This window comes from Ranitomeya imitator, chromosome 6, assembly GCF_032444005.1.
Source record: "Ranitomeya imitator isolate aRanImi1 chromosome 6, aRanImi1.pri, whole genome shotgun sequence".
Lineage (NCBI taxonomy): Eukaryota > Metazoa > Chordata > Amphibia > Anura > Dendrobatidae > Ranitomeya > Ranitomeya imitator.
In genome coordinates, this window is record NC_091287.1 from 495,814,755 (window position 1) to 495,829,892 (window position 15,138).

Genomic DNA, 15,138 nt, shown 5'->3' on the forward strand with positions numbered 1-15,138 from the left:
CAAAGATTCCAGGATGACCAGCCAACACCGAACAATGAACCTCAGAGATAACTCTACTCGTCCATTTATCAGGAACAAACAGTTTCTCCGCTGGGCAACGGTCAGGTCTATTAGCCTGAAATTTTTGCAGCACCCGCCGCAAATCAGGGGAGATGGCAGACAAAATTACCCCCTCTTTAAGAATACCCGCCGGCTCAGGCAAACCCGGAGAGTCGGGCACAAAACTTCTAGACAGGGCATCCGCCTTCACATTTTTAGAGCCCGGAAGGTACGAAACCAAAGTCAAAACGGGAGAAAAACAGCGACCAACGAGCCTGTCTAGGATTCAACCGTTTGGCAGACTCGAGATAAGTCAAGTTCTTGTGATCAGTCAAGACCACCACACGATGCTTAGCTCCTTCAAGCCAATGACGCCACTCCTCGAATGCCCACTTCATGGCCAGCAACTCTCGATTGCCAACATCATAATTACGCTCAGCAGGCGAAAACTTCCTGGAAAAGAAGGCGCATGGTTTCATCACTGAGCCATCAGAACTTCTTTGCGACAAAACAGCCCCTGCTCCAATCTCAGAAGCATCAACCTCGACCTGGAACGGGAGCGAAACATCTGGTTGGCACAACACAGGGGCAGAAGAAAAACGACGCTTCAACTCTTGAAAAGCTTCCACAGCAGCAGAAGACCAATTGACCACATCAGCACCCTTCTTAGTTAAATCAGTCAACGGTTTAGCAATACTAGAAAAATTATTGATGAAGCGACGATAAAAATTAGCAAAGCCCAGGAACTTTTGCAGACTCTTCAGAGATGTCGGCTGAGTCCAATCATAAATGGCCTGAACTTTTACAGGGTCCATCTCGATAGTAGAAGGGGAAAAAATGAAACCCAAAAATGAAATCTTCTGAACACCAAAGAGACACTTTGACCCCTTCACAAACAAAGAATTCGCACGCAGGACCTGAAACACCATTCTGACCTGCTTCACGTGAGACTCCCAATCATCCGAGAAGACCAAAATATCATCCAAGTATACAATCAGGAATTTATCCAGGTACTCTCGGAAGATGTCATGCATAAAGGACTGAAACACTGATGGAGCATTAGAAAGCCCGAATGGCATAACCAGGTACTCAAAATGGCCCTCGGGCGTATTAATTGCTGTTTTCCATTCATTGCCCTGTTTAATACGCACAAGATTATACGCATCACGAAGATCTATCTTGGTGAACCAACTATCCCCCTTAATCCGAGCAAACAAATCAGACAGCAGCAGCAAGGGGTACTGAAATTTGACCGTGATTTTATTTAGAAGGCGGTAATCAATACAAGGTCTCAACGAACCATCCTTCTTGGCCACAAAAAAGAACCCTGCCCCCAATGGCGACGACGAGGGGCGAATGTGACCCTTCTCCAAGGATTCCTTTACGTAACTCCGCATAGCGGCGTGCTCAGGTACAGACAAATTAAACAGTCGACCTTTAGGAAACTTACTACCAGGAATCAAATCGATAGCACAATCGCAATCCCTATGCGGAGGTAGGGCACTGGACTTGGGCTCATCAAATACATCCCGGTAATCTGACAAGAACTCTGGGACCTCAGAAGGGGTGGATGATGAAATAGACAGAAATGGAACATTACCGTGTACCCCCTGACAACCCCAGCTGGACACAGACATTGATTTCCAATCCAATACTGGGTTATGGACTTGTAGCCATGGCAACCCCAACACGACCACATCATGCAGATTCTGCAACACCAAAAAGCGAATATCCTCCTGATGCGCAGGAGCCATGCACATGGTCAGTTGGGTCCAATACTGAGGCTTATTCTTGGCCAAAGGCGTAGCATCAATTCCTCTCAATGGAATAGGACACTGCAAGGGCTCCAAGACGAACCCACAGCGCCTAGCAAACTCCAAGTCCATCAAATTCAGGGCAGCGCCTGAATCCACAAATGCCATGACAGAAAAGGATGACAAAGAGCAGATCAAAGTAACGGACAAAAGAAATTTCGACTGTACCGTACCAATGGTGGCAGACCTAGCGAAACGCTTAATGCGCTTAGGACAATCAGAGATAGCATGAGTGGAATCACCACAGTAAAAACACAGCCCATTCCGTCGTCTGTGTTCTTGCCGCTCAGCTCTGGTCAAAGTCCTAGTACATTGTATAGGCTCAGGTTTATGCTCAGGTAATACCGCCAAATGGTGCACAGTTTTACGCTCACGCAAGCGTCGATCGATCTGAATAGCCAAAGACAGACTCATTCAGACCAGCAGGCATAGGAAATCCCACCATGACATCCTTAAGGGCTTCAGAGAGACCCTTTCTGAAAATTGCTGCCAGAGCACATTCATTCCATTGAGTGAGCACAGACCACTTTCTAAACTTCTGACAATATATCTCTACCTCATCCTGACCCTGACACAGAGCCAGCAAGATTTTCTCTGCCTGATCCACTGAATTAGGTTCATCATAAAGCAACCCGAGCGCCAGAAAAAACGCATCAATATCACATAATGCAGGATCTCCTGGCGCAAGGGAAAATGCCCAGTCTTGAGGGTCGCCACGTAACAAAGAAATAATGATCTTTACTTGTTGAACTGGGTCACCAGAGGAGCGAGGTTTCAAAGCCAGAAATAGTTTACAATTATTTTTGAAATTCAGAAACTTAGCTCTATCTCCAGAAAATAACTCAGGAATAGGAATTTTAGGTTCTAACATAGGATTCTGAACCACTAAATCTTGAATGTTCTGTACACTTATAGCGAGATTATCCATCAAAGAGGACAGACCTTGAATGTCCATGTCTACACCTGTGTTCTGAACCACCCTGATGTAATGGGGAAAAGAAAGACAAAACACAGTGCAAAGAAAAAAAAATGGTCTCAGAACTTCTCTTTTCCCTCTATTGAGAAGCATTAGTACTTTGGGCCTCCAGTACTGTTATGAACAGGTGATTCAGAACCACAATGGACCTGGTGGTTACGAGCACAGAAAATGACCTGATAGTTGCTAATCACATAGGACGAGCTCTGAGACGTGGGAACTCTGCTGACCGCAACCCCTAATCCTATCACACCACACTAGAGTTAGCCGTGGAGCGCTCCTGACCAGACCTAGGCGCCTCGGGCACAGCCTGAGAAACTAGCTAGCCCTGAAGATAGAAAAATAAGCCCACCTTGCCTCAGAGAAATTCCCCAAAGGAAAAGGCAGCCCCCCCACATATAATGACTGTGAGCAAAGATGAAAACACAAACACAGAGATGAAATAGATTTTAGCAAAGTGAGGCCCGACTTACTAAATAGACCGAGGACAGGAAAGATAGCTTTGTGGTCAGCACAAAAACCTACAAACAACCACGCAGAGGGCGCAAAAAAATCCTCCGCACCGACTAACAGGGCAGACAGGCCACAAGAACGATCCAGGAGAAAGCAAGACCAATACTGGAACATTGACTGGAGGCCAGGAACAAAGAACTAGGTGGAGTTAAATAGAGCAGCACCTAACGACTTAACCTCGTCACCTGAGGAAGTAAACTCAGAAGCCGCAGCCCCACTCACATCCACCAGAGGAAGCTCATAGACAGAACCAGCCGAAGTACCACTCATGACCACAGGAGGGAGCTTGACCACAGAATTCACAACAGATGTCGTTGGTCGGGGCTAGAGGGCCAGAACTTTCTTTGGTCGCTGGCTCTCCCGCTGACATCGCTGGATCGGCGTGTGTGACGCCGATTCAGCGATGTCTTCGCTGGTAACCAGGGTAAACATCGAGTTACTAAGCGCAGGGCCGCGCTTAGTAACCCGATGTTTACCCTGGTTACCATCCCAAAAGTAAAAAAAACAAACGCTTCATACTTACCTTCCGCTGTCTGTCCCCGGCGCTGTGCTTTCCTGCACTCACTGTGAGCACAGCGGCCGGAAAGCACAGCGGTGACGTCACCGCTCTGCTTTCCGGCCGCTGTGCTCACAGCCAGTACAGAGAAGCACAGCGCCGGAGGACAGACAGCGGAAGGTAAGTATGAAGCGTTTGTTTTTTTTACTTTTGGGATGGTAACCAGGGTAAACATCGGGTTACTAAGCGCGGCCCTGCGCTTAGTAACCCGATGTTTACCCTGGTTACCGGCATCGTTGGTCGCTGGAGAGCGGTCTGTGTGACAGCTCTCCAGCGACCAAACAGCGACGCTGTAGCGATCCGGATCGTTGTCTGGATCGCTGCAGCGTCGCTTAGTGTGAAGGTACCTTTAACATTTCTGCTATCTCTGATGGATTTATTTCTTCCTTTTCAGCCTAAAAATCGTCTGTTTCTCTTCCACTGAGAGCTCCTTCGACTGTATCTTGTGGGTTCACAGCAACAGCTTCCAAATGCAAATGCCACACTTGGAATCAGCTCCAGACCTTTTATCTGCTTAATTGATGATGGATTAACAAGAGAATAGCTCTTTAAAGAGCTTTTGCGATAATTGCTTAATTACTTTTAGTCACTTTAAAAAGAGGCAGCTACATATTAAAGAGCTGTAACTCCTAAACCTTTACTACAATTGAGATGCTGATATCCTCAAAGTAAGGATATGTTCACACGTTCAGTATTTTGCATCAGTATTTGTAAGCCAAGATCGGGAGTGGGTGAAAAATGCAGAAGTGGGGCATGTGCTTATATTATAATTTTCCTCCGATTGTTCCACTCCTGGTTTTGGCTTACAAATACTGATGGAAAATACTGACCAAATACTGATGGTGTGAACGCGGCCTAAAGCTGAGAGTTTGCACTTTAAGCCCATATTGATTAAATAACTATCTTGAATACGTTTTGGAAAACAGTGAAAATGCCAAAACTTGTGTCACCGTCCAAGTATTTCTGGACCTAACTGTATGTGCCACGTACTTTATCATACGTGCCTGATCTGTTCCGATGAAATTGCACAAACTACCGTAAGTAGTGCCGAAGGTGGCGTCCGATGACAGTGCCACAGTGTGAGCTGCACGTCGCTGCGTAATGAAAGCAGACGGAGTCGCATTACGACCCGAAAAGTACTGAGACAAGCAAGTCGCAAAAAACATCCAACTGGTTCTGACTGCTGAGCGTGAGCGACACACGCGCTCAGGAAGGAGGGCGGCCACATACTTTGGGCCATAGATTGCACAGTATGCACTTATCCGAATGACACAACGTTATGCTGGGGCCCCACTTAGCGCTTGAAGTGCGAGCGAAGAATCCACTTCCTAAAAGTCGCATCATTAGAGGCTGACTCACAATCTGTATATCCAAGGGCTCTTACAGACGACAGTATTATCGGTCTGAGAGCGATCCGAGAAAACACCGAATCACGCTCAGACCAAGGTTATTCTATGGGGCCGTGCACGTCAGCTTATAATAATAAAAAAAAATTATAAAAAATAAATAGCAACATGTCCGAGTTTGATCCGATATTTGGATGGCACTCGGCCATGCAAGTCAATGAATGTACAGAAAATATTGGACTGCACTTGGATGACATCTGAGTTCAGTATGATTTCCGCGTACGGACACAATGGAGAATTTTTTTTCTCCATCTTCTCCTTTTCCGAGAGCATCGGATCACAGTATGAGAACACGGTCAGCACTCGCCTCACATGCCGACCATTAACCTTTGTCCACTGTCGGATTTTGGAATAATAAAGCGTCACCTATCACAATCTGCTCTTCTGGAAAATTATTTGTGCCTAAGTTATCTCCTACAAGATTGATAGGAGAAGGTGGAGAAACCTTTTTTTTTTTTCTCATCAGTGAATAAAACTGATGAAACTCGCTCAGTTTTGCTCGCACGTCCAAAAACCTGATGTCTGAATGAGGCCTTATAGACGACGATGATAATAATAATAATAATAATAATAATACAGTGTGTCCATAAAGTCACGGTGCACTTTTATAGTTTACATTTTGGCGCCCTTACTCTGGCCCAATCATATCAGAGCTGTTCATGAGGAGAGATAACAAGAACCAATCAAACAACACAAACTCATTTAAGCTGTTGCTGAGCCCCCTCAGATTAACCCCTGATAAACTGAACGCTGATTAATACACTGCCAGGTCTGTGACATCCTCATGCCTATGTTGAGTACGAACGTAACACCCGTAAAGTGAATGTGTGATGTGGCCTGATGCATGATAAGGTGATAGGTATGAAACTGGGAGAGGTTTTCTTTTATTTGGAGCAGATTTCACATTTCTATCGTTTCTTGTTGCTTTTCAGTGACTGGTCAAAAGTGCACCATGACTTTACGGACACACTGTATATTGTGCATTCAACATCCTAATGTCACACTGTAACTCACAGATCAGGCTGCGCACTCGCACAATCAGCCATTACCTGACCTGCAGACTGATGACGCACCCACACAGGGGTCCCTTCTGCTAGTAGTCAGTCTGCCCAGTGTGAAGGTTAGTGACCCATCCTGGGGGTAGTAGTCAGTCTGCCCAGTGTCAAGATTAGTGGTCCATCATGGGGGTAGTAGTCAGACTGCCCAGTGTGAAGGTCAAGGTTAGTGGTCCATCATGAGGGCAGTAGTCAGACTGCCCAGTGTGAAGGTCAAGGTTAGTGGTCCATCATGAGGGTAGTAGTCAGTCTGCCCAGTGTGAAGGTTAGTGATCCATCATGGGGGGAGTAGTCAGTCTGGCCAGTGTCAAGGTTAGTCGTCCACCATGAGGGTAGTAGTCAGTCTGCCCAGTGACAAGGATAGTGGTCCATCATGAGGGTAGTAGTCAGTCTGCCCAGTGACAAGGATAGTAGTCCATCATGAGGGTAGTAGTCAGTCTGCCCAGTGTAAAGGTTAGTGGTCTATCATCGGGGTAGTAGTCAGTCTGCCCAGTGACAAGGTTAGTGGTCCATCATGAGGGGAGTAGTCAGTCTGGCCAGTGTCAAGGTTAGTGGTCCACCATGGGGAGAGTAGTCAGTCTGGCCAGTGACAAGGTTAGTGATCCATCATGGGGGGAGTAGTCAGTCTGGCCAGTGACAAGGTTAGTGATCCATCATGGGGGGAGTAGTCTGCCCAGTGACAAGGTTAGTGGTCCATCATGGGGGGAGTAGTCTGCCCAGTGACAAGGTTAGTGGTCCATCATGAGGGTAGTAATCAGTCTGCCCAGTGACAAGGTTAGTGGTCCATCATGGGGGGAGTAGTCTGCCCAGTGACAAGGTTAGTGGTCCATCATGAGGGTAGTAATCAGTCTGCCCAGTGACAAGGTTAGTGATCCATCATGGGGGGAGTAGTCTGCCCAGTGTCAAGGTTAGTGGTCCATCATGGGGGGAGTAGTCTGCCCAGTGACAAGGTTAGTGGTCCATCATGGGGGGAGTAGTCTGCCCAGTGACAAGGTTAGTGGTCCATCATGAGGGTAGTAATCAGTCTGCCCAGTGACAAGGTTAGTGGTCCATCATGGGGGGAGTAGTCTGCCCAGTGACAAGGTTAGTGGTCCATCATGAGGGTAGTAATCAGTCTGCCCAGTGACAAGGTTAGTGATCCATCATGGGGGGAGTAGTCTGCCCAGTGTCAAGGTTAGTGGTCCATCATGGGGGGAGTAGTCTGCCCTGTGACAAGGTTAGTGGTCCATCATGGGGGGAGTAGTCTGCCCTGTGACAAGGTTAGTGATCCATCATGGGGGGAGTAGTCTGCCCAGTGTCAAGGTTAGTGGTCCATCATGAGGGTAGTAATCAGTCTGCCCAGTGACAAGGTTAGTGATCCATCATGGGGGGAGTAGTCTGCCCAGTGTCAAGGTTAGTGGTCCATCATGGGGGGAGTAGTCTGCCCTGTGACAAGGTTAGTGGTCCATCATGGGGGGAGTAGTCTGCCCTGTGACAAGGTTAGTGATCCATCATGGGGGGAGTAGTCTGCCCAGTGTCAAGGTTAGTGGTCCATCATGGGGGGAGTAGTCTGCCCTGTGACAAGGTTAGTGGTCCATCATGGGGGGAGTAGTCTGCCCAGTGATGATGATTATCTAACATGCACTAGTAGATTTACTAATCAGCAAACACTGTGGCACTACAAGTCACAGTGGCCGGGCCCTGCTGGGAGTTGTAGTAGGCTGCGCGCTTACCTGGTGAAGGCGAAGTACATGAGACTGATGATGGTGAAGGTGAGCAGGGTGATGGTGTGCGGCCGGTAGAAGAAGTCTATGGTGATGTCCTCCACTTGCTGCTCGTTGATCATCCTGAAATGAAGTTTATAGTTGACATCATCTTTGCTGAGGGTCCTGGAGCGCAGACAGGACGCCATGTCCCTGCGAGCGCCCTCTCCGCCCAACCCAGGAAGCGACAGTCCCAGCGCGGGCCGCACCAAGCGGAGGAGAGGGGAGGCCGCTCACAGCTCGTGCACGTCTGCCCCTCACCCGGGGGCTGTGTACAGCGCTCATCTCTACGGGTGTGCAGGAGCTCGGCGACCACACTGCGAGCCGCAGCTGGGCGGTGTATAAGGACAGTACGCAAAGTCCCCCCCCTGCGGGTGCAGCGTGGTACAGTCCAAACAGGAAGTGCTCCGCTCTGCTGGTACCCACGTGGGCAGCGGTCTGCGGAGGGCCCGAGCGGAGGAGGCCGGTGAGGTCGGTGTGTGGGGGGCTCGGGTGGGCTCGGTTCTCAGGTGTTCTGTCTATAGAGCTGATGAATTGTTATCTGGTCCCTGTCACCTGCGGATGGAGTCAGCGCCACTGTGGGCTCTGCGTCACATTATGGACTGTTAGTCCAGTTTGTTTCTTTTGGGGAGGGGAATTAAAAAAAAAACAAAAAAGCTAAAAATGTAACTCCACCATTTACACTATTTTTTCATCGGCTGTGATAAATAGATAAAATAATAATTGATAATATTGCATTATAAAACCGCCCTGTACTCGCCACACAACCCCGCACTATGTGTACAGGTAGTCTGAGGTATATACATTACACGGATACTATAAGATGGCGGCGAGGAGCGCTGTGTATCGCCTGTGATGGTTCTGTGTACGCCTGCCTGGTATCACTGACAGTGCACCCTTCACCGCACCTCCAACCTCTGTAATGTTGATGTGAGTATTGACAGCCGTATTAAAGGGTTAAAGTTGCTCACTACTGGACAACTCCTCGTACCCCTCGCTTGGCCCCCATACAATAATAACACCTATACTCCCCTCCTGTGCCGGTGTCATTGCGGTGCGTCGGCGCCCGCTCTCCCCGGGGCTTGCCTGCGGTAGTTGTGACATGTGACCCCTGGCGCCCAATCAGCGCTGGCGTCACTGTCCCCGCCTCCTGTCAAATTGAGCAGGAAGAGGAAGTTCAGACTTCATGTGCGATTTGTCCGAAGGCGAGGACAAGAACTCGTCGTCTTACGGTTCCAGCGCACTGGCCGGGATGTATAGAAACCTCCTGCTCCTTTCTTACTCGGTGTGACCTGGCCTGCGGTGCGTGTTTCACATCCGCAACGTGTCTGTTTCTCTCGCTGAGATTTCTGTGCAGATTTTCCTCTTTGACTTACATTTAGATGCGGAAAACCTCCAGGTAAAAAAAATACGCACGTGCGGGTTTAGTGCATTTTCACAGCGGAAACTCATTAAAAACATATGTGATCCGCACATGACTATATCAATAAAGTTTTGTCAAAGCCAAATACCAGGAAATGTCACAATCAAAGCAGTTTTATTTAAAACATGACACCTCAAACAGACAAAAACTGCAACATCAAAAGCGCCAAAAAAATGCACAAATAAAAACACAAGTAACCGGGCAATCGCTGGAGAACTACATCATGGTGGAAAGAATAGAAGGAACAAGGTGAAGAGGAGGACCAGCAACTCAATGGCGGAGAAGACCCTGATGGTCCCATCTGGGCCTGCACAAGATCGATCTTCCATCAAGTCACCAAGACTCGAGTCCGAGCCAAAGACCTTTAAATATAGCAATAATCGAATTCCTGTCTCTGATGCTTCTCCAGCGAGATAACAAGACGTCCACAAACGATGCAACAAAACAAGTGTCCAGCCACCGCTAGCTCCAGATTACCAGATCCCAGAAAGCGTTTTTCCACCATATACATTAGAAACCATGAGGACCCCCACAGATGCCCCTGTTTTGAAAACTGCGATACAAAATTAATGGAGTTTTTTGGGAATTTGGCAACATGGCATGTGACGTGCAAGCAATGCTCACATGGTCTTTGCAAGTACCAGAAGACTGGATGATTAGGACTTTTGGCATCACCTTGGTAAAGGCGTCATAAGATCTCTGCTGCTGATAAATCTGAGCTGGGGTGCATTAAAAGAGGTCTGGATACACATGATGAGAGCATTATACTGCCTCTGTACAAATCCCTAGTTAGACCGCACATGGAGTACTGTGTCCAGTTTTGGGCACCGGTGCTCAGGAAGGATATAATGGAACTAGAGAGAGTACAAAGGAGGGCAACAAAATTAATAAAGGGGATGGGAGAACTACAATACCCAGATAGATTAGCGAAATTAGGATTATTTAGTCTAGAAAAAAGACGACTGAGGGGCGATCTAATAACCATGTATAAGTATATAAGGGGACAATACAAATATCTCGCTGAGGATCTGTTTATACCAAGGAAGGTGACGGGCACAAGGGGGCATTCTTTGCGTCTGGAGGAGAGAAGGTTTTTCCACCAACATAGAAGAGGATTCTTTACTGTTAGGGCAGTGAGAATCTGGAATTGCTTGCCTGAGGAGGTGGTGATGGCGAACTCAGTCGAGGGGTTCAAGAGAGGCCTGGATGTCTTCCTGGAGCAGAACAATATTGTATCATACAATTATTAGGTTCTGTAGAAGGACGTAGATCTGGGGATTTATTATGATGGAATATAGGCTGAACTGGATGGACAAATGTCTTTTTTTGGCCTTACTAACTATGTTACTATGAGCTACAAAGGGCTATTGTGAAGATAGTACCTTATCCCAAGTCCGTAGGAAAGGGCATGACCTACTGATGACTGGTGTCCTGACTGTTGGGAGCCCTTGTGGTCACAAGAACCATTGTAATCCAGCACTCGGCCCCTGCAGAGCTCCTAGTGAATGGAGCAAAGGAGAATATACACTGCCACTTCTTCATTCATTGTCTATGCAACTTATGGAGAAAGTACAGCAGTCGCCCGTTTCCTGGAGTCTCGTAGACAATAAATGTCGCTGTCATTGGCCGTTTCCACCTCTGCTCCATTCTAGTCGTGGCGCTGCAGAGCGTCACTCTCCAGATTGCTGGGGATCTGACTGCTGGGACTACAGATGGGTACAACTTACTATTAGGAACAACCCAATAATTCTTTTCTTACAAATCTGTCCTGGACGTGCGATGATCACACAAAGTGGCCTTTTACAGGTTGGAAAAAAACATATGCAACACGTCCGTGGTTTACATGTCCACGCAAAAGTGTTTCCTCTGCACTTTCTACCAGTAAGTAACACAAGAGAAAGGGAAACTCTAAATATAAAGAGACTCAGTAGAGAGTGTCTTAAGGAAAGTATAAATTTTATTAAACAATTAAAATCCCATAACCCGTGGCAGAGTGAAGCTAACCAAGCAGGATAGGAAGGTACACATTCACCACATGAATGATAGTAATTTATGCGCACTATATGGCACTTATTTGCAATGCCAAGTGGATAATAAGAGTATAAGCTCACTAATAGAAGCCATATCTAGTCTGAGGTAAATCAGAGCGTATTGCATAATAAATACCATACACATATTTAAAGTGCATGTGCATAAAGATAGTATATAACACCGCTATTAGCAATCCACACATGACCTCATATAGCCAATAAAAAAGTTACTGCTTAGAATGTCCATACAATCAAAAGCAAAGTGCAAAGGATTGCTAGGCGGAGGAGAATAAAGGGTGCAAAGCTGCGTTGTTAGACTAAAGTGCATGTCTGGTGCAAAATCGTTTGTTCGAAATAAATTCTATATGTATGTGAGAGACCTGGACCCCAGCCTGCCGCCTCAACGCACGTTTCGCCGATCTTCGTCACCAGTTGTAAATTTAGGATGCGAGTATCCTTTATGGTCTTCCTGGTGACATTCTACCAGCAAACAGTAACAAGTAATGTTGTAGATATGAGCTCTGCAGATACAGCTCTGCAGATACAGCTCTGCAGATACAGCTCTGCAGATACAGCTCTGCAGATACAGCTCTGCAGATACAGCTCTGCGCGCCTTTTGTTTTTCCTGGAGAATTATGTTGCGAATATTGTGACGCATATTGTAAGGCCAAACGTGATTTCACCAAACCTGAGCCGTGCACCTGGGAGATCATCGCATGGCCAGGACTGACCTGTCAGCTTCTCGTAGAAAATAATCACAGTTGTTTATCAGTCACAACAGCAAGCAGAGGTCTGTAAGAACTCAGGGGAATTGATACACAGATTAGACAATGGCCAGATACAGTAAAAATACTTAATACATGAGGGTAGCCATACTTATTGGATAGAAGTAGACTTATGGATCTTCTGATTTTCCAACTTGGCCCTACACATTGGGTCAGATGACTTAAAGCGGTTTTCCCATCTCCAAGATCCTATCCCAATATGTAGTAGGTGTCATAATAATAATAATATTAGCAAATACCTCCAATTAGAAATGTAGTATAGTTCTGCTTCACTACGTCTCTTTCCTCATATACAGGCATTGCAGGACCTTAGGTATCCATGGTTATGACCACTGTTATAGTGACAGCTAGTGGTCGTAACCATGGATACCTAAGGTCCTGCAATGCCTGCACATGATGAAAGAAACACAGTGAATCGGTAAAAGTATGCTACATTTTTAATTGGAGGTATTTGCTGATATTATTATTACACCTAGTACATATTTTGATACAATATTAGAGATGGGAATACCCCTTTAATTTCACTGTCCACATACTGACCACAATGCTCAGATTGACTGTGGGACTGCTGAGCTGCATTTCCAGCCTCATAGGCCTTAATATGATGTAGTAAGTTCAGGTCAGGAGTCCAGATAGCAGTGTGGATGTTGTGGACCGGTCCGTATTGGGTCGGTGAAATAAAGCAGTCTGAACCCGGCCTTATAGAGGTTCCCGCCCCTATAGCGGATGGCAGAGCGCGGCTATTTTTGGGAATCCTAATGAGCGGAAGGGCATGTGGTGGTCTGAGGAAACTGATGCGGACTTGTTACCCCCAGGCTGCAGCTGTAGGCATCGCAACCCGGCTTAGCTGACAGCTGAGTATGGGAGAAGTGGCAGCAGTCCCCCGGTTACCCCCTATGTTATATACAGGGTCCTAAAAATACAAATAAATAGCTTGTTTAACCAATAAAGCTGCAGCCGGCGGTGGATTCTCACTGAGTACTTCAGAGCCATACTCTTGGGAGCAGTGGTGGTCCCAGCAGCAAAACCGCCAGCAATCAGAAAGTTGGAGCCCACCACATGGATGTGTGATAAAACAACCCTGCAATGCCGAACAATTCTTTTTTGTTTGATTGTTTTTTTCTTTGTAAGGCTGACAGAAAAAAAAAAAAATCAAGTTTTTTTTTTTTTTGTTTATTTGTTTTATTTCTCAAGTGGAAACCATGTCAGCAAACACTCCATTTTCTTTTTCATTTCCTGAAGCAATTTTGGAAGAGTTGTGTTTTTTTCCTGATGTGTTTCTTTGCAACTTTTTAATTGGACAGTCCTTAGTTTGGAGCAAATTCCATCAGTACCTACTTCAAAGAAGGGACATGCACGTGTATTTTTTTTTTCACACCAGACGTTTTTCAGAGCCTCCTCAGGGAGAAAAAAAAATCACTAAAAAAGCTCCTTTTATGAACGTCGCAGAGAATTTAACATTAACGTGAATTGGAAGAGTTTTTCAAATGTTTTTGAAGATCCTCTCTTTGTGAACAAAGCCTAAAACTTGATTCACTCATGGCAGGTGCGTATAGACTCTCGCTTGCCATGGCCACCCATCTACACTAATCGATGGGGTGACGAAGTTCGCCCTCTCCCTTTAATCTCCTATGTACCCCCACCAGTGCTGTAAACGAACATATGTTGGGGGGGGGGGAATGATTTGTTTGGTTTTTCTACACCCTAAATGCTACATCAATGCCTTAATGGCCTGTGGTTTTTAGCAGGTCGCATGCAAGCAGCAGGCTCAGGAGTTGAGGCTGCACCGTAGCTGGTAAATGCTGGCTGTGTCATACACCCAGCATCTGCCTATCAAGGCATCGGACCTAGTCCAAATTGCTGATCGTGACATTTAATTGTTGCCAGTATGCTCAGGGAGGCAATGGGTTATCATCCTGGTCCTTCTAAGGTGCCATAATTACACTATATACTGAAATACGGTAATATGGCTGCATGTAGTATAAGCGATCAAACAATCGCACTTTCTAGTCCTTTAGATGGGACTAAAAAAGATAAAAATTACAATAAAAAAAAGTTTTAAAGAATGGAAAAATGTGTAAAAAAAAAAAGTCTTGGAAAATGGTAAAAATATATACAGTTATATGAAAAAGTTTGGGCACCCCTATTAATCTTAAGCTTAATGTTTTATAAAAATTTGTTTTTTTGCAACAGCTATTTCAGTTTCATATATCTAATAACTGTTGGACACAGTAATGTTTCTGCCTTGAAATGAGGTTTATTGTACTAACAGAAAATGTGCAATCTGCATTCAAACAAAATTTGACAGGTGCATAAGTATGGGCACCCTTCTCATTTTCTTGTTTTATATACTCCTACCTACTTTTTACTGACTTACTGAAGCACTTTTTTTGGTTGTCTAACCTCATTGAGCTTTGAACTTCACAGCCAGGTGTATACAATCATGAGAAAAGCTACTTAAAGTGGCCACTTGCAAGTTGTTCTCCTGTTTGAATCTCCTCTGAAGAGTGGCATCATGGGCTCCTCAAAACAACTGTCTAATGATCTGAAAACAAAGATTATTCAACATAGGTGTTCAGGGGAAGGATACAAAAAGCTGTCTCAGAGATTTAACCTGTCAATTTCCACTATGAGGAACATAGTAAGGAAATGGAAGAACACAGGTACAGTTCTTGTTAAGGCCAGAAGTGGCAGGCCAAGAAAAACATCAGAAAGGCAGAGAAGAAGAATGGTGAGATCAGTCAAGGACAATCCTCAGACCACCTCCAGAGATCTGCAGCATCAACTTGCTACAGATGG

The 15,138-nt window shown here is 45.9% G+C and overlaps 2 protein-coding genes across 7 annotated transcripts in view; one reads left to right on the top strand and one right to left on the bottom strand.

The window, feature by feature from the left end:
* Positions 1-15,138, bottom strand: part of PTDSS1 (phosphatidylserine synthase 1) — a 97,006-nt gene that overhangs the window by 61,118 nt on the left and 20,750 nt on the right. For 2 of the 3 annotated variants that reach the window (XM_069731673.1, XM_069731672.1), the window contains one exon: positions 8,072-8,185. In XM_069731673.1, coding sequence (XP_069587774.1) covers positions 8,072-8,184 — 113 coding nt within the window. In that variant the 5' untranslated portion in view covers position 8,185. Of the gene's footprint in view, positions 1-8,071; positions 8,456-15,138 lie in introns of those variants that run through there. The other variant, XR_011314123.1, reaches the window with a different exon arrangement.
* Positions 8,477-15,138, top strand: part of MTERF3 (mitochondrial transcription termination factor 3) — a 39,624-nt gene continuing 32,962 nt past the window's right edge. For 2 of the 4 annotated variants that reach the window (XM_069731674.1, XM_069731678.1), the window contains exon 1: positions 8,477-8,572. The gene's annotated coding sequence lies outside the window, so the exon portion shown is untranslated. Of the gene's footprint in view, positions 9,032-15,138 lie in introns of all 4 variants that reach the window. The other 2 variants (XM_069731677.1, XM_069731676.1) reach the window with 2 other exon arrangements.